At 44.2% G+C, this 20,172-nt stretch overlaps 1 protein-coding gene and 1 pseudogene across 2 annotated transcripts; one reads left to right on the forward strand and one right to left on the reverse strand.

Moving 5' to 3' along the window:
- The first annotated feature begins 2,383 nt into the window (after nt 1-2,383).
- On the forward strand, nt 2,384-11,283 carry LOC136487600 (uncharacterized). Of its 2 annotated transcripts, none has more exons than XM_066484717.1 (12): nt 2,384-2,686; nt 8,563-8,826; nt 8,900-9,059; nt 9,159-9,183; nt 9,279-9,365; nt 9,451-9,613; nt 9,729-9,802; nt 10,005-10,071; nt 10,161-10,235; nt 10,331-10,461; nt 10,548-10,621; nt 10,798-11,283. In XM_066484717.1, the coding sequence occupies exons 1-12, from the start codon at nt 2,525-2,527 to the stop codon at nt 11,142-11,144; spliced, it is 1,629 nt and encodes a 542-aa protein (XP_066340814.1). In that variant the 5' UTR covers nt 2,384-2,524; the 3' UTR covers nt 11,145-11,283. The 2 variants fall into 2 exon arrangements, with proteins under 2 accessions (XP_066340814.1, XP_066340815.1); XM_066484718.1 differs by lacking the exon at nt 2,384-2,686 and adding an exon at nt 7,577-7,968 and having other exon boundaries at nt 10,798-11,282.
- Nucleotides 11,284-14,947: 3,664 nt separating this feature from the next.
- Nucleotides 14,948-17,659, reverse strand: LOC136487948 (protein MAINTENANCE OF MERISTEMS-like; annotated as a pseudogene).
- Between the last annotated feature and the right edge of the window lie 2,513 nt (nt 17,660-20,172).

The following is a 20,172-nucleotide window of genomic DNA, read 5'->3' on the forward strand; positions in this document are numbered from 1 at the left end:
GAACAAGTGTGAATGAAGAGTCCTTGAGCAAGGATATTCCACCGTATTCTTACATATGGCACATGGGCAGCACATGAAACCGTCGCGTTTGTTTGCCTCGGCCGCACGTAACAAAGAATGCACGCCGTCAATGAACTCTTGTGAGCGGCGATCAGCATTATACATCCAATGACGGCTCATCTGCATTACATGACATAAATATCATATTAAAACCTAGATCATAATTAATTATTTATACAACATGCGTGCCACCACAAAAGATACAAATTTATGAAAGCATCGCTACAATGTAGACAATCCCAACTACCACTAAAAGAACTAAAGCTAAAATACATTTCAGGAGCACAAGGATTTCACGACCAATCTCAACTAAAACAGACAGATCCCCCGATTGTGCAATATCTTTGGGCTTCTTCGGCTGGATCACTGCCTCATTAGCCGCCGTATCTGCCTGTTGTGCAAGATATTTTTGCACGAGTTCAACATACTCTTCCTCCCAGTAGAAGCCTGAACATCGTCCACTGCCATCCCACTGAAATTAAAACAAAAAATTAGAACTTTAATCACAACCATCATGAAAATAGGTATAAACTAACCATAATCATTAAATACGATAAAATAACTCACATTGCGATCCGGACACTTGTAGAAGATACGATCCTTGTTGGGACCCTCCTTCTTCACTCGGTACTCCATCACAATCTTCGTCTCATCACGACACTTGCCGCATGGAATGAGAGGAAGGCCCGGCCTAAGTCGCTTTGGAAACCCATGAGAGGCCGAGGACCCGGAAGCAGTTGCCATCTACTCTCTATACTCATTTTTTAATACACTATAAATTTCTTCTTTTATAAACAAATAAAATTAACAAACTATAAAATTATCTAGATCTCTAAACAATGATATTTTTAATGGTCATTGTGTTCTCGTCTTTTACTGCGGCAGGTAAGTAATTCATATGATATTTCCACAAATTAACAGAAGAATGGGAATGTACACACATAACAGACTACTACGACGATATCGGGACGTGTGAATAAATAATCATCCGTACTAGTTGACCTTGCTTACGTGATCATCTCGGCGAGCATTTCTCCACTGGACAGCACCGTACTTGGTCAAGGAAGAGCTCCGATTCTATGAGGAAGGGAACACGGTCTCCCACGACCGTTGTCGCTCTCCCTCGTAGAATCAAAGCTCCTCCTTGATGTCCGTTACCGCTCGACAGAGAACATGCTTGCCGAGCTGAACACGGTCCGCAAGTTCAACTAGTACGGATTTTCTATAATTTTCTAACTATTTTCTAAGTTTTTATTTATATATACTACGTTTAGGTACGGTGATTGACAGACTACTACGACGATATCGGGACATGTGAATAAATAACCATCCGTACTAGTTGACCTTGCTTACGTGATCAGCTCGGCGAGCATTTCTCCACCGGACGGCACCGTACTTGGTCAAGGAAGAGCTCCGATTCTACGAGGAAGGGAACACGGTCTTCCACGACCGTTATCGCTCTCCCTCGTAGAATCAAAGCTCCTCCTTGACGTCCGTTACCGCTCGGCAGAGAACATCCTCGCCGACCTGAACACGGTCCGCAAGTTCAACTAGTAAGGATTTGCTATAATTTTCTAACTATTTTCTAACTTTATATTTATATATACTTTAACCTTCTTTCATGTAAATATGCAAGCTTAAAGTGATTTTGAGCTCAAATTGCTTACAAATGAAAAAAAACCACAATAAAGAACCATAAATATATATAGTGAATAAAATGGCATAAGAAAATGGTAAAAAATGAGAGTATGAGATTGGTAACCTTTACAACTGAAGAATCGACGGAGGAATCGAAGAATGGATGGAGGAACAATGGAGGGAGGGAGGAAGCAAGAACACTACTGCAGTGAGCTTCAAAATGTGCTGAGCTCGGGCTCGGGGAGGAAGGAGGAGACGGCCGATTTATAAAGGGAGAACATTTAGTCCCGGTTGATAGATCCAACCGGGACTAAAGGTAACTTTCCAACCCCGGGCGCAGCCACGGCCCGGGAGTAGACCTTTACTCCCGGTTGGAGCCACCAACCGGGAGTAAAAGTATACCTTTAATCCCGGTTGGTGGCTCCAACCGGGACTAAAGGTCCCTGCCACCTCTGTCTGGCGCAGTAGCCGTTGGGCAGGGACCTTTAGTCCCGGTTGGAGCCACCAACCGGGACTAAAGGTACTTCTAGTCCCGGGGGTAAAAAATTCCGGGACTAGAGCCCATTTTAGCCGAGGATCAAAGGTCTGTTCTCTACTAGTGTCGTCCGCAGAGCCGCCCAGCTCAACGCTATATAAGTCGGCCGCCAACTCGGCGACGCTGCGCAAAACACCTCGCTTTTTGTACTCTTCATTCAGTCTTTGCCTCGTCTCGCTCGCCTGGCTCTGTCTTTGCCTTGCTCGGCGTACGTGTACACAGAGAGAGGGAAGAGGAGCAAGGAGAGAAAAGAAAAGAAAGAAAAAAAAAAGCAAGTCATTTGCTCATTTCATGGAGAGCTCTTCTCACAAGTGGGCGCAGGAGGCGGTCGACCTCGCCGCCGCCGCTGCCGGAGAGGCCGCATTGCCCGAGGTGGTCGACCTCACCGCCGCCGCCGGAGAGGCCGTGTTGCTGGAGACGGAGGACCTGCTCGACATGCTCGAGGCCCGTCAGGTATTTCATTAATCTAACTCTAGAAGTATAAAACTAATACCAAATTTTCTTAAACATTACATCATCTACGGTTTATGACGCTCCTGGTAAAGAGCCTGTAACATGTACGTTACGTGTGGTACCTACCATCCTATGTGACCACAGCTAGCTTGAAGGATATTAATCTATATATCAAGATCATCCACTCATCGTCCCTTGTCCGCCAGCGTCACAGACTCGATTTGCAATTGCTCTGTGGGGGTGTAATTAAGAAGGTGAGATGGGATGATTACAACACAAGTCCATAATGGCATTTGTGTTTCATGCTGCTGCGTGGTGGCTTTGCTTGTATGGCATTGTTATCCACGATTTTAAAGGCACAAAAAAAATATATTAGTAGGGTACATGTATTCACTGCAGAAACCACAATCCTTGCCGGCTCATCACTGCCGGACAATTTGAAACGAACAATGATAGGATATCGCTGCTGATTTGTAAACAAAAATCTTAGCACTGCCGAAATTTTAAAACCAACTGGTTGTGAATCCAGATTGATACGACCATTTATACACATAAAAAACCGAGACCATAGTGTCCAATTTGTACCCACCTCTGTTTTTTTTACCACAATATCCCACATCTGCCTGCCGTCCCTGAATCATGTCCCTTCCCCATGTTGACGTCACATGCATTGGCATTGAACACCTATTATACTAGAAGGATATCCCGTGCGTGTTACGGGACTTTCTTAGAAATAAATCCATTAGAGTTAAACCTACATGTTCTTACATCCATTCTTATTTAAATTGGGCAAGGCAATAAAAGAACCCAATAGAAAAAAAAACTAACAGAATTGGATTGAATTATAAGATGATAGAATGGCAAAAGAAATAGCAAAATTCGGATGCCTTCTATAATTCCTGTATATTGAAAGTTGTAATTGCTCTTATAGTGGAGATGATCTGGACAACTTGCATTAAAAGGTTGCAAGATGGTGGGATGGCATGGCTATTTGTGGGGGCTAATGTCGATATTAGTGAGAGATGATGTGTATAGCTTACCATGTTGACATAGAACTTGTAGTTGGGATTAGTTTTATAAGAGATATATAGATTAATTCAACGTTACATAAATGAGCTCCTACATTTATTGAGGAGTTCTAAAAATTACAAGATTAATAAAAACAAAAGAATATGCACTGTTGGATTCTATGGTGATATAACGGCTTAGGTTTAAACAAAGAATCTATACCCAAAACGGTTAGCATATATTCAGAATTTAAACTTTAAAAAATACTAACTTGAGTTGTATATGAATTGAGAAATAAAATAAGTAAATAAGAAGTTAATGTCCGCTACAATTAATACGTAGCCAAATTTGAAACAAATGACTGCATGTTTCCAATTTTTTTTGTTAGAAGGAAAAGAACTAGATAAAACCATGAAAATAGTTTTTAATTAATAATGGTTGTGCCACTGGTTGTGCGGCTAAATTCTAATAGTTTAGATATGATTCGGAGATTGAACAAAACTATAGATACTGTCGATGGTGTCATGCACGTCCCGGTCTTCTCCGATCTGGTTACGTGTGACAGGTCGGCAGGAGGATGGCTCCGCCCTCCGCTCCTGCCGAGGCTTGGCTCCTCTCATCCTCGGATGGTCGGAGCTATCGCCCGCTGCTGCCACCCGTCCGTGGGGCGCGAGCGTCGGAGCAGTCCCCGTTAAAGGTTGGCGTCGGCTGGGACGGCCTTGAGGTGGTGAGACGCTGAGCTTTCGGCCTGCTGCTCGAGGGTGATGTGGAGGACCCGCCGCGCCTCCAGAAGCTACTCGTTGGTCCTCGGGTCTGGCATGTCAGAGACGTCGCTGAGACGGCATGCGGTTGCCGCCATGTTGTACGCCTGGGGGGAACACAACACGTCGGGAGCCGCCGGCGTTGTCGTCACGCAGGGCTGCCTGCTGATGCTCCATCTCCTCCTTCCTCTTCTTGAGGACGGTACGGTCGGCATCGAGGTTGTCCTGCCAGGGCCTGGAAGAGCTCAACCTTCTCCTTGAGGTAGGTTGCGTGGCTGGTCGGCCTCATGTCCGGAGGCGTGAGCTCGAGGGTGGTGTCGGCGGCAGGCCTGTCACTGATGAAGAAGCACTTGCATGGCAGGGAGAAGCCACTGGTGTCGTGGGAGTCGTACTCCGGTTCCGTCCCTAGGAGTATCTCCAGGAAGTTGCATAGCGAGGGGACATCGGTCCCTGCTGCGCCCGAGAGGATGGCACCATGCGGCGCCTCCCGGCTCATGAGTCGCTCCAGCTCGAGCCGGAATGACGCCGCAACGTTCTGGATCCCATACGGGAGGTCCGAGAGGACATACCAGAAGTGTTGACGCGGCAGCAACTCCTCTCCAGCGGCGATCTAGTGGTGGTCGTGCGCCAGCATGTAGAACATATGGCGATGCTCTGACACAGTGGGGTTCGAGCCCAAACCGAGTCTAATCTGCCGAGCGAGGACCTCCAGGTCGGCAACCAGGAGGCCCAGCAGAGAGTCCAACGCTGGGACTCATCCTCCGACGAAGTCTTCTCGATAGGGAAGCTCGCCATTGTTGTCGGCGACATAGTCCAAGCTCCCAGAGCTGAGAACCTGACCAGGGGTGAAGGAGCCGCCGATGATGACGATTTAGCTGGAAAAGCGCAAGCCACCCTCGGGGGAGGGGGGTGACGTCGTCGTCTCCGGCGGTGAGGTAGGTGGCTCTATCCACCTTAGAGCGATGATCACACACGACACGCTCCCCTAACTAGCACACCAGCAATCATGGGTTCATAATTGTGACAAGCATTGGAATTGTTCGTTGGAGGTCAGTTTGTAGGTCTCCAGTGGCTCAGACATTCAAAATATGGAAGGGATGTAGTTCGATATATCCTAGTTCGAGCTTCTAAGCCCTACGTCCTGCAGTACAGTGATCTTCATATTAGTAATGTCCAATTCGGGGGTTACAATGGTGGAAACCGAGAGAGATTGGTAGGGGGATTGCTCGATGGTATCCCAAAGTTCGTCGGTGTTCTTCCTCGGTCCCTCAGAGTTGGGACAAATCGAAACCCCCCCCCCCTCCTCACTGAGTTGGGCCGGTTCTCCTTCATAGAGTGTTGTCCAATCCCCTCTAATGGGAGCCGTGCCTCTCCTTATATTTTGAGGAGGACACAGTGTACAAGTCGGTTTTATTCTTGTCTATGGCCTATGCACTTGGTGTAAGCACCCGCTGCTACAACATTGCTGGATGTCACCTTGTCGTGTAGGCGTAGCCAACAGTGCCGCAACCACCCCTGACGCCGTTGCCTCCATTCTAGCACTTGACCGTTAGGGGCTGCTTGTTGCAGTGCGGCCTCCCCTGGGTGAGCCTTCTTGAGTCTTTCTTGTCCACAAGGAGCCTCCGCTTGGAGGGGCTGATGAGTAGGCCCTAGAGCCCTTCGCACTTTGAGCTGGTGCAGCAGCTCCATACCTGTCAGGCTCTGAGCACCTAACGGGTTCCTGAGTCGGATCTTGGCCCGTGGCTCAGGATGCTAGTTGCCGCCTGGGCACTGGCCCGGATGGGCGCTAGGTGGAGGTCAGGCTTGGGCCACCGTCATTCGCTAGCCCAGGGCCGTGGCAGAGTCCCCGAGCCTTGAGCGACAGTTACGAGCATACTCGGGCTCACCTTGACTCCTTCCAAAGGGTACGCACGAGAGTACCTTTGATGGGTATAGCTTCCGAGCCCCTAAGCAATTCGTGGGATCGGTTGGGGTCCGTCGGTCGGCTTCCTCTTTCTTAAGGACTTAACATACCCGTATGTTAGACTCTCGTCATGCAGCTCAGACTACAACTTCCTCTAAAAATATTTCTTGAAAAGAGTCACCTCTAAAAATGCATTTGTAGGGACGACTGATATTTTTAGCCGCCTCTACAAATGCCCTATCTTTAGAGACGGCTCCAGCTGTAGTCACCTCTACAAATGGATTTCTAAAGACATCTCGATCTAGAGCAGAGGTGGCTAGATTTAGAGCCGTATCTAAAAATAGGTGCTACATAGTAAATTTTGAATTTTTCAAATGACCTCAGATGAAGAAATGAGAAAAACCAAAGTTGTAGACTATACAACTTTGTAGTTGACAACCTTTTCATTTGAAGTAATCTATCTAAGAAAAATTATGTTTGAACTTCTCACATTTGAAATTCAAAATTTTCAAATGACCTCAGATGGAGAAACAACCAAAACCAAAGTTGTAGCACATGCCGAATATCTACAAATTTGTAGTTGAAATTTTTTATTTGAATTCGTTTAAGGTTCCAAATACTCATTTTAAAATACCGAAAAGAGAATACGAGGGAAATGAATATGCATTATGGACACAACTATTTTTGGGGTGGAGGGGTTAGAGGACGACTTCTGACTTGCGATACACGATGTGAGGCTGCATGGTGGGGCCTCAGAGACGGTTGGCCCAGCCGCCTCCTCATAGCATCTATTAATGGTTGTTGTTTAAATATATGATACTGAAAGATACTTAAATTCTAAATTCATCTTTAGTTCATTTGTGTAATGTGGACAAGACAATAGTTTTGAACATTTTCTATTTGAAATATATTTATATATCAAATATACTCCATTTATGAAATATATGTTATGTGATGACCCGATGTTTTTAATATTTGTGAGAATTTTTAAGATCTTTTTTCTCAATACTTCGGAGCCTCATGCTTGGCGTGAATGGAATTGTTCCTAGACCAGAGAATTATAAAGCTTTTTTGACACTTTGACTTTCTCGTGTTCCGTTAGCTAGACTAGATGATGGAGCAGCGCAACACCAGATGCATGTGTGACCGAGTTGGCATTGAAAATCTCTTCTCAGTACCCTGCTGGTGCTTGCCTGTCTCTACCTATCACATGCCTTGCAGCACTGCGTGCCGGCACGACGGCACCAGATGTGTGCGTGCGTGGTACATTTGTGTCTCAATCTTCTCAGTTCAGATGCCTTAGCACTGCGTGCTGGCACCAGATGTGTGTGGTTTTTTACATTTGTGTGTCAATCTTGTCAGTATCTTCCCTCAAAAAAAATCTTGTCAGTATCCAGCGGTTAGAGGTCGGCCAGTCCATCTGGTGCACACCTGCTGCATATACACACACGGGGCAGGGCACTAGCTAGAACTCAATTATATATACAACCATATCCTGGCTCCAAATGTGCTGCCTCTAGCTAGCTCTCTTCTGCTCTCTCCTCAACTTTGAATTGACCATTCACTTCTTCCTAGTACAGATGGCAACAAACGAGCAAAACCTGGAGCAGGTATGCACTTGTTCCTGCTAGCTTGCTATGCTCTTTAATTAATTTACATATAATTGTGATATACTTTACTACCAGAATTTTATCTAACACAGAGAGGCACAATGGAGAGTCACACATATATTTTCATTTAGCTTTTGCCATTCTTTTGTCTTTGAAAGAACTCGGTGGTGATTTGGAATTATATTATGCAGAGGGATTGAGTTTGCACACAGATTGCAATGTAAAAAAAATTAAAATATATATTCTACACCCCTAAGGTGTTGTGGTTGCCCATGAAAGTTTGAAAAATTGCTTAAAGAGAATACGCCCATGTCTCCGTCCTGGTCTCCCCTTTGTTCTAAAAACAAATTTTTTATCTCATTCTATAGTACTAGAGATGGAATAGATCTTTTCATGATCCTTTGGTACACGACTCAGTCCTGGAAAATGGTGAAATATTCTAGTGAAATTAGCTAGGTGGTTAGATGACGTAAAGTCGTTCCTCTTCTTCATTTGTATTCAGTGCAAAAAATCTAAAATATTTGCAGCTGATTGTGCCATGCTATAGCAAAGCAATTTTCTTCTCCATCCTTCTCACTCAGTTTTTACTGATAGACTGTAGACGCTGGCGTGACGCAGACCGAGATGGACGTTGGTGGTGACAATGGACATAGAGAACACCATTGCTCCTGTCCGAGCCTAACAACACTGTCCGCGCGGTACGTCTATGCAGGGATCTTCTTTTTGGCCAACATCGTTGCATGGGTGGAAAGAGAAAACCCTATCACGTACTTCATGGGACAACGCCTCAGTGGCTGTGAGGGTCACCGTGACTGCCTTGCCGCTGAGGGTGTTTTAATCATAAGTCTTGCCTTCTTCGTATCCTCAATTTTTTTTCCCAAACAAACATTTGTTTTCCATCAACTTGTGTTGGCCTTAAACAAATTTCCAGCTCTTTTTCTCTATAATGTTCTTCTCCACCGTGGGCACGAGGACGGTGCAAGACCGTCGAAACTCGTGGCACTTCCAGTGGTGGTGGTTAAAGGCCCTCCTCTTGTTAGGCTGCCTCGTGATCTCAGTATTTATACCATCCGATGGGATTCAACTCTATGGTTAGTTACTGACTTCATGCCGACCTATCTTACAACTTGTAGTAAATTAGAGAATCCACCACTTGCTGATCATGGTGTTTTTGTCTGATTTATTTTTAGGTAAAGCTGCACACTTTGGAGCAGGGTACCTCAAACAATTTTTCCAAGCATTTGTTCATGTCCTTCCCTTTCCATCACTAACATGTGGTTATTATATATCTTGTATTTGGAATTGAGCAGGGTATTTCTTCTTGTTCAGCTCATAAGTGTCATCAGATTCATCACACGGCTGAACTACAAATGGTGCCAGATAAATATCGAAAATCAGTAGGCTTTGCTTTAATTTATCTTGCCCAACATGTTGTACTACCGTTGTTTCTATATATCTGACAATCTTCAATTGACGACACAGCTACCTTGAGGTGATCACGACCTCTGTCCTAGCCTATAGTGCCTCGATTGTAGGGATCATACTGATGTTCTTCTGGTACAAGGGCTGCTTGGTGAACATCACGTTCATTGTCACCACACTGGTCCTAGTGTGTCTTATGGCCCTAATCTCACTATTGTCAAAGGTAATTAAGTACATACTTACTTAGATCGTCAAAAGCTAAGAATTGGAAAAAGAGCAAGTGAAATATATATACTAATTTTGTATTGTGAATATGTGAACTGCTGTGTCTAAATTAGTCGAAGGGATTCTACATGGAGCCAGGGCTAATGGGAGCATACATTGTGTTACTATGCTGGTCAGCAATTAAAAGGTAAAATATTTATACAGAATAATTATGTGATGCTACAACCTATTATATTGGGATCCCTTTATATATATATATATATATATATATATATATATATATATATATATATATATATATATATATATATATATATATATATATATATATATATATATATATATATATATATATAATTCTCATTGGCTCCCAAATTTCGCCTCAATAGTGAGCCAGACACAAGTTGCTTCAAGAAAGGAAAAGCTGGCTCAGGTGACAATTGGATAACCATAATTGTAAGTAGACTGTTTATTCTATCGTGGTTCTTATCTACTATAGTTATATTTCATCAAATATTTGATTGATATTATTTCAACATTGGCAGAGTTTTATTGTTGAATTGATCAGCATCACCGTAGCTACTTTTTCGACGGGCACTGATGACTACAGATGCATAAATGTATGTTCTTCATTCCAGTTAAACAAATAATCAAATCAATAAAAATGTGAAATGTCTTGTACCACCTAAATAAATTATTGCTTGAAAATTTGCAGTTCAGGAACGTAGTAGAGACGGTAAACGACGTACCATATGGGTATGGGTTTTTCCATTTTGTCTTTGCTATGGGCTCCATGTACTTTGGCATGTTATTTGTCGGCTGGGACACACATCATACATCAGAAAAGTAAGTCCAGATGGCACCACCGATTAAACTGAAGTGACATGTTTTTGTTCTTGGTTCCAAGTTTCATATTTTGCATTTCACCTTAGGTGGAGCATGGACGTCGGTTGGACCAGTACGTGGGTCCACATCGGCAACGAGCATCTAGCAGTGATATCTTTTGGTAAGTGAGATATGACTAAAATCCTCAACCTTTCTGAGCTTATCACAAGTGTCAAAAAGGTTGGCCACATCATACATGTAGTTTTGTTTCAATTTTTACTTTATCATTGCTAAAAAAGAAAAAAATTATATTATGGTATTACTTATATATTGATGTATGGATGTTTGTGTCTGCAGTAGCAGTAGTCATCGCTCGAATATATGGAATAGGTTGGCTCCAACAGCTGCTTGGGAAGATCTTTGGAATAGGTGGCGAGCAGCAGGAGAACAATAATGATGCCCATCACACAGAGCCTGAGGGATATGCGGTAGACAATGTGCCACCACAAGGATCCCGTGCCACAGATCCGGAGGGATCTGCGACGGACAATAGGCCACCACAGGAATCCCATGGCACAGATCTCGAAAGATCTGAGATGGATGACAACGGGCCACCACCGTCGTCGTCTTTGATGTTGGCAGAGCTACTCCATACACCACTGTCTCCATGGTCTGACAGTGATGAAATTGTGGAAGTGAAATAATTACGAGGAAGACATGGACATTGTGCATGTATATGGAGGACGACCCCTTGGAATAATTAGTATTATTTGTCATCACTACAAATAATTGTCTTTTGCCCGTGGGTTTTAAGCTCCCACTCATAGCTACCTGCACAGCCAGACAGCTACTTGGCCTACTACACATATAGAATAATATAAAATTGCCGTATTTCAAAAATAAAAGCTTCGGTCGGCCATGCCCATGCATCGTGCAACGAACACGTCGATCGATCGAACACCATATATATATACCTGCATGCACACGATCGAGCCAACTAACGCACACGTACCCACGCTAGCTGTTGACATGCATCAGTAATTATTTTATCATCATGTCACAAGTGACACTTGTTGTCACCTCTACGCTCGATGTGGCACGTATCATCGTATACGTATTCGCTTGATTTTCCAAAACTAATTTATTATAATCACGGATTTTCTAAAAAAAAATATAAATAGTATACTTCATTTTAACTATTAAAAGTATATATGAAACTAATACCAAATTTTCCTTAAGAATTAGATCTATGCTTACTCTTGGTGATCATGAAGTGCTTGCCCGCCCTAGCTAGCTAGAACACGCCGAATTTTTTTTTTCAATTTGGCCTTTTTTTTTGAAGAAAATTCACATTTAGACCCTGGGCGACGTAAACTCAACTTTAGACCTTGGGGGTCGGTGTCGAGGTAACACGTCTGGGCGCCATGACTCACGACGCCGAGGTGCCTAGCCCTGTAGCTGATGTGGACCTTACGTGGCAGGTACCTCGGCGCCACAAATCACGGCGCCGAGCTCGGTGCCACAGACGACGGTGCCGAGCTCAGTGCCACAGATCTCGACGCCGAGCCTGGATTCAAAACCCGCGACCAGCTTTCCCTATCCGAGGCTTGTTTCATTTCTTCTTCTTCCTCTCGGGTTCTTCCTCTCCCCAATCCATCCAATCTCTTAAATCGACTATTTTCATCTTGAAAACTTTGATTTGATCTATAGATCTTCAAGAGCAAGGTATCCTCTCTCCCCTCTTCATTTTGTACGCATTGATTTGTTCTATGTTAGGTGTATTTTGTAGGCGTAGGTATGTCATTACTACGGTTTTGAAACGATTATTAATATATGTAATATGCAACCTTAGAATGCCAAAGCGTGAAAAAGCTACTGAACCAAGGTAACCTCAGCACATCGTGTTATATTATGGTTTCATTGATGTGTAGCAAATGGGTTATATTATGGTTTAATGTTTATTGCCTTTGGTTTTTAGGACAAAATTGTTTCAATTGTAGTTATGGCCGGATGACCGAAAATGCATTTGACCCATTACCTCTGCCTAGTGGTATTCTTATGCCTATGTGTTTTTGCGTGGTCCTTGCAAAGGTGGCCAAGTCCGATGAAGAGGACACATATAGGCAGAGGTATTGGATGTGTTCCAATTTTGCATTTGAGCCTACACTTCGTCAGCGCCACATTAACAAGATGGTGAGAAATTGATGCTGTGTAACAATTATTTTGTTTCATATGAAATCATGCATGAATTATTTGTTGTGTAACATTTGCATGTATTGCAGACCCCTCCATCGCTCTGTGATTTTGAGCAGTGGAGTGACACTGAGATCAAACCGGAAGACAAGGAGTGGATGTAGAAACTATTGCGTTGGGAGGCAGAGGACAAGGAGATGATCGATAGGAGACGCAGAGAGGAGGCTGTAAAAAAGGAGCACAAGGAAGAGGAGGAAAGGAGGCGTATTGCTGCGTACAGGGAGGAGAGGGGAAAGAAGCTTGAGCGTGCGCGCCGAGCGAAAGCAGCGATGGAGGAGAATCCTGATGCCCTAAGGAAGGGAAAGTGGCATCGTTGCACTCAGTAGTCTGCATGAACAATGTTGTCTTCCACACTCAATAGTTTGCATTTAGTAGTTTGAATTGTGTTGTCATGCAATGCACATTAAGTATGGATGTTATTTAGTTTGTCGACACGTACTTCTATCGTTATTGTTTTGTTTAATGTGCCCAAGTATTGGATTTTTCATTGTGTTGTTGGTTTTATTATTTGTGGTCATAATATTCAGTTTAAAAATGTCGAGGTAGCGAAACAATTTAACGTATGGCAAATAAGACCTAACGAAATACTGCATTATATAATTCAACACACACAACACATGAAATGGTATGTGAGAACATGTACCAAACTAGGGTACAGAGGTCCTGGACTAAACCTAACATGTCTTAGGTAATTGAAGCAAACAACAAGCACATAAAATGGCATGTGAGAACATGTACCAAACAAGGGTACATAGGTCCTTTGGCTAACCCTAACATGCTTTAGGTAATTAAACCAAACAACAAACACATGGATGTGGCATGTGAATAAGATAGATTCGTTCTAGCTAGTAGTGCGGCCACATACCAAATTATGTTGCACCTTCTCCATAGTATCCTCCCATTGTTGTTGTTGGTGGTGGTGGCGGCGAGGGTGGCGGTGGAGTCCCCTTGTTCTGGTGATTAAGGCAGGTGCAATATGCATCATTGCAGAGTGCCTCCTGTGCACCGACGCCGTTGCTGTTGTTGTCGTCATCTTCGTTGTCCTTGTGACCGCTGCTAACTTCCCTTTCTAGATTGAAGATATGGTCCTGCAGGTAGTAGATGTACTCCTGATGTGGATAAATTGGACGAGGATCCACCCATCTAGTGAACCCATAGTTTTCTTTGGCCTCGAAAGACTATAATAAATACATACTATTGGTTGTAGTATAGAAGAGGTACATATTGAAGAAGCAAATAGTAATAGCAATTACCCATGCTCGCGGGCATTTGAAGAAACGGCGACCTCCATCTATTCCCTCGGTGAACATCTGCGCTAAGCAGTCCTCACCATGCATGCATTTGGCCACTCTTCTTTTCGGTCATCGTATCCTCTCAGTGGTGCCTCTTTGGTGAAATCACTTTTGCTCTCAACTAGAAATCTCTCGTACAATGCTTTCTCAAAGAAATTGGGACCAAGAGAACCCTCCCACACAATGGGAGTTCCCTTCCTCCCCCCTTTCCTCTCCCTCTAGACAACCCTCCAGACATTCGTACTGCAACGAAAGGAAATACTCGTTGGGAAGTAAGTAGCAATGCATTCAACATTGCGTATATATAGGCGGAGAAAGGTTTAGTTGCTGTTTTAATGTGGTGTCAATGGTCCTGAGAAGCCTACTTAGTATCACTGAAGAGCCTATTTCAATGAACACTGAAAAGCCTAGATTCATTTACTAAAAAGTCTATTCGATGGTGACATGAGAAATCAGTGAAAAGCCTAGATGGTATAGGTGTACTACGTATATGAAGTGATAAATCGCTGCTGTCATCGTCCTCCTTGTCCTTCTAACTGAAAAGGCTATTTTCATTGTCTGAAAAGCCTAGATTCGTTTACTGATACTGAAAAGCCTAGATTCATCTGCAAAGCCTGTGTATGATACGATTAGACTACACACGTTCAATGATTTAAATAATTTATTATATAGGTGTTATGAGAACTATTATAGCTGTGTAGTATAATGAATGATTCATGGAAAAAATTCACAAGAGTTTTCCTTGTTTCAGGAGCATCCATAGTTAGGAACAGAGACATCATAATATGATCCAAACATTTAGTCATCCAAATAGCATAACACAACCACATAGAACATCACAACCAACATAACATGTCTAGCATAATCCAAATAGTTCACAATGTCCATACAGTCCCAATAGTTATAGCAAAATCCATGCAGTCCAAATAGTTGTGATTTTAAGTTGGTACCATAGTCCTAACCTACAAGTCCTCGTGGCCAAGAGCGTCGGTGCCTGGAGTGTACAGACAAGGTGGACGGCGTCGCCTAGTTCCTGCAACCTGCGCAGGCTGAGTCGAAGGAGAGTCCTGAAGCTGAGACTCGCCAAGCTCATCATAGCCACACTCCTCGTCTTCCTCATCGTCATCCTTGTCTCCCTGGCCTTGGAAAGTGTCCACAGTCGCGCGGGAGGAGCTCTGTCCTCCAGAACCTATAGACATCATTTCAATGATGTGTGCACATAAGTCACTATGGCATGTCAGGAATGTAGCACTTAACTCCGTTCAACTAAAGAACACGTAATGAAAATATACCTCCGTGAGAAGAAGTACCAAGGCCTGCAGGCGTGTCCCATTTTCTTGTGTGTGGCCCGTGTATGTCCATCGCTGCGCTAGTACCGCAACCACAATGAGCTGCAGCACGCCGCAGCTTACGTGCTAGCCTCTGTCATGCAAAAATGCAATTAGTAAGCTTATGGAACTGTATGTGCTTATTATTAAAATGAATGCCACATCATCATCATACTAGTATTGGTTGCATGAATATCAGGCTTACATCACAGCAGGAAGGGAAGGCATCAGTAAGGTATCAAAAACTAGAGATAAACATGTGAAGCCACCATTTTTTTAGAGCATGCAGAGACACCAATAATTGATCTAGGCATATACTTTGTTTAATTTATTTACAAGCCAAAACGAAGCAAAGCCAAGATCAAGTCACCATTTTTTTAGAGCATGCAGAGACACCAATAGTTGCTGATGTAAGTGATGGCAGTGCTGACAAATGACAATAGGAAGAAGAGTTCATGTCGTGTGGGGTCAAATGCACAGCTGTAGGTTCATTATAGTGCAACACTGACACTGGAAATGGAAGGAATGATCCAATAAGAATTCATCGGAAAAGAGGAAATAGTAGTTGGTGTCAACTTACTCCAAGAAAGTTGTTGAGTGTGTGCTCATCCACGTCTTTCCTTGGAAACCGTTCGATGTCAAGCACAGATTGCTTCAGCGCGTTGCCCTGCAAAATAAAACAAAGATTACATCGCTATTTGTTGTTCATGGTTATTATAGTGATTGTAGTACATAAAAGTTTAAAGATCATTTACCACTCGGTCCAAGACAGGTGTTGCCTCCAGAAGTGCCCCTTGTCACGTCGCAAGGTCGTAGGACGTGTCTTCATCATCTGAAGAGTCAAGGTCGGCATAGTCGGCTTGGGTCCATTGAGTTTTCAACCTTGTTCGTGTGACACCACGGTACCAAGATAGGTATGCGCGGAAGTTGTAGTTGGTGTGTGGCTGGTTGTTTTCGTACAGGTTGTCATGAAGCTGATCCCATACTTCCATGTGCTCACGGTGTAGTGTCTCAAACTCAACCGTCTTCTTCTGTTTCTGACGATCAATCCCGAAAGTGTTCATTCCTTGTGATATACAATTTTAGGAAAAAATATCATCTCCTGCCACTTACATTTGCATGAATCAATTGGTACTTGAGAACTATTTATGTAAGTCTAAATGAAATTAATATATGAAATAGTTATCTGAATGGAATCACACTTACTTGTGCAACTCCACGGACGTCGAGAACGGCTCGACTGGCCGCTCCTGACTCAAGCCAAACTGGTGTGCAACTCTATGTGGAAGGTGATACTCAACAGTGTAGAAGCAGATCAGTGGGCACCTCATCATGTACAGGTTTTCGTCCACGCTGCACATGGTGCTTACTCCAAGCTGCACCACCTCTATGTCCTTGTAGGGCTCCCAAGTAACCTGCAAAAGTAAGCCATCGAGGGTTTAAGTTAGAATAGTTATCCTAGATATGTAGTACACAATAACAAATGCATTTAACTCACCATCGATGGCCTAAGTGTGTCGAGCTCGTTAGCGTACTAGACGTAGGCATGAGGAGCAGGCACTTTGGCCTGGTCCCAAAGTTGGGCAACCGTTGGTCGGTGTCGAGGGTTGTTCACTACGAACCAGGCACGTGGAGCTTGCATTATGGGTCGGCCAACTGGTAGACGAGACCACATCCAAAGCTGGAGAAGGTAGACACACCCGCCTATGGACATGCTCTACGAGGTCCGACGACACGCCTCGCAGAGGTGGCGATATAGGAACGCCAACACTCCAGAAGCCCAGCTGTAACCCCCTACGGTGTCCTAGTCAGTGAGGCATGGGAGGTACATTCATGACGCGGTGTCCCCCATCGCGTCAGGGAAGAGTACACACCCAAACAAGTGTAGGATCCGAGCCCTGCAGTAGTAGGTAACTGTCTCCTCGTTTGCACCATCCGGACACTGAGCAAAGTTCTGCCTGAGCCAGTTAATGGATACCCCTGTGGTGTGGGTACCCGTTGCCTCCGAAGGAAGTGGTCTCTAGAGGAAGGCCTCCACTCTATCTCTCCAACCGTCAGGCCTACAGTGACCGATAACTGGACGGCCTCTAACACTCAGACCAAGGAACTTCTGAGTGTCCTCAAGCGTATCAGTCATCTCTCCACAAGGTAGGTGGAAACTATTAGTTTTCGGCCTCCACCTACATAAGAACGAGTACTATTGTCAGGAGGACATCAAGGACATACAAAAATGGAAGTGGAAAATAAACGATTAGTATTGATAATGGGTGTACTTATCAACCAAAGCTGTGATCGCCATGGGGCTGATGATAGGCAACCCACGGCAAACCTGATATGATACGACATCCAGGCCCGCCCTCTATAGCAGAGGTGTGTACCTGTCGTCATACCGCATCTCCTCGAACTTGTCATGGGTTCGAGGACGAAGAGGGGCCAGTTCCTGCAACCATTGTAGTTATTTTATTTAATGCATGTGAAATAAAACAAATAAAAGGTCACACCAAAAAATTTCAGTCAGTACCTCCCCCTCCGCGGTGCGTCGACCTCGGTGCTTCTCCTCATAGTACGGATCCAGAAGGTGGAATGGCTCCATCCTATAAAAAAGGAAGCAGTTGTAAATAATTAATAAGATAGCAAAACAAATAAAGTACAATGCATATAGAATTAAACAATTTAACAATTAGTGCACTAACTATTTACCAACTGTAGTAGCTAGAATCTAATATGCACCTGACTAAGCGGCTAATGGCATGTATGTGAGTTGTGCTCAAGTCTACCGCATTTGCCACATTGGTTTTTCTCAGGGTCAGTAAGAAAGGGGGTTGCTCTCCCTCATCTCGTTCCATCGGAAACCTGGTCCATGACCTTCTTGTGCCTCGTCCTCTTCCTGGTTCCACGTTTGTCCCAACGTGTACCTGGATCCGCAATGTACTTTGGCCCAGTGTATTGTGGCCACTGACCCTCATCTTGGTAAGGCTCGAAACAAGGCGACCAAGTATGTACAAGGCTGTCAACACTGAACTCCCGTGGTATCTTGATCTCATAGTCAAAGTTGCAATGCCGAGACGCTGTAATATAATGAGAACACAGAAAGTGGTACTGCCTTGTTCTCCCACATCTGCATGAAAAATCACTAAGTACCAGAACATAACTCCTTGATGGCTGGACCTCACCATCAGATGTTGTACCACCCCTTTCCATGACCTGGTACTTGCCTGTGTTGTGGTCAAAACAACAATCGACATCATGTGTGCAAGCCCTTGCCTTTGCCTTCTCAAGATACTGGTTAGGTTTAGGTGCCCAGGACCGATTCTTGCTCTGTAGTGCTATTGCTTGAGTGTGCCTCTCATTAAACCATGCAACAAGCCTATAGAAGGTGAATGATACGATAGCATTGATGGGCATGGCATGTATACCCTTAAGCACACTGTTAAATGACTCGGCCATGTTGCTAGTCTGAAACTTGTACCTCCATCCACCATCGTCGTACGCTCGTGTCCATTTCTTAGGTTCCCTCAACAATCCTCTCAGCCACTGCCTACCTTCTGCGTTTGTTGCCATTTTTAGCTGCTCCAACTTCTCCTTGAAGAATGGCACCTCAAGCATGCGAGCAACCTCCTCGAACAGCGGAAAGTTATCCATCGAACCATCCTTCCAGAATAAATTCTCGACAAGGTGCCGAGTGCATCAACGATGGTGCAAAGGTGCATACCCCCAAATCTGCTGCTATACGGCACTAAGTATACCCTAGTGTCTATCAGATATGACACCAATCTCTCTGCCAGGGCCTATGACATGTATCCGAACAAGCTGCAAGAACCATCCCCAACTATCTTTGTGCTCCCTCTCCACCAAAGCAAACGCTAAAGGAACCAATGCGTTGTCTGCGTCACAGGAAATGGCTACCAAGAGTGTGCCCATGTACTTGCCAAGCAGAAAAGTACCATCAATGGATAACACTAGACGATAGTGCCTAAAGGCCTCAACGCACTGGGAAAAGCACCAGAATGCATAGAAGAATATCTGCCTCCCGTTCTTCCATTCATTCAGCTTTGGGATGTACTCGTAATGCATGCCTGGGTTAGCTGCTTAAACAGTGCTGGCAACTTCTCGTACCCCTCCTCTCAATCCCCATATATCATCTTCCAGGCCCGTTGTTTAGCCCTCCATGCTTTTCCATACTTTATGTCATAATGAAATATTTTCTGAGTCATCTCCATAATTATCCTGACCTTCAAGTTGGGCTAACCCTTCAATATTGAGTAAAGAGTTCTAGCAATGAGGATAGAGGTCAACTATCGATGCTTCTGGTTTAGATCTTTCTCGGCATAGGTGTGTGGACCAACAATTTTGGTGATCTTGAACTTCCCTGTGGACTTCTGTTTCTGAGCATAGACCCTCCAATTGCAATCAGCCTTCTCGCACACCACTGTGTAATGGCGCTCCACATAGGAGTGCCTCACCTTGAATGGTCTTTTACGTCTCACAGAATATTCTTGTAACCACCTTCTCAATGTTGGCAAGTCCTTGAAGAGCAGGCCCTTCTAAATTTCCACATTGTCACCGGCCTCAGGAGCCTCTAGCAGCTCGTCATCTCTTCCTTCTCCATAAGCATCTTAAGAATGACTGAGGTCATTGAATTCATGAACTAGTGGATCAGGATCAGGACAAAAACGTCTGATGAGCTTCATTTCTTATTCGCTCAAAGCTGCAACTGGGTGGTCATCATCAGAATCAACGACTCTTGCTGTGCCATAAGGCTCCTCATCATCCTCAATAATAACATCCACACTGTTAGAGGTTATAAACCCTGGGTCCATATTGGTTGATGGAGGCACAGGAGGACAACTATGATTATC

The sequence above is a fragment of the Miscanthus floridulus genome, chromosome 10, assembly GCF_019320115.1.
Source record: "Miscanthus floridulus cultivar M001 chromosome 10, ASM1932011v1, whole genome shotgun sequence".
In the NCBI taxonomy this organism is placed as follows: domain Eukaryota; kingdom Viridiplantae; phylum Streptophyta; class Magnoliopsida; order Poales; family Poaceae; genus Miscanthus; species Miscanthus floridulus.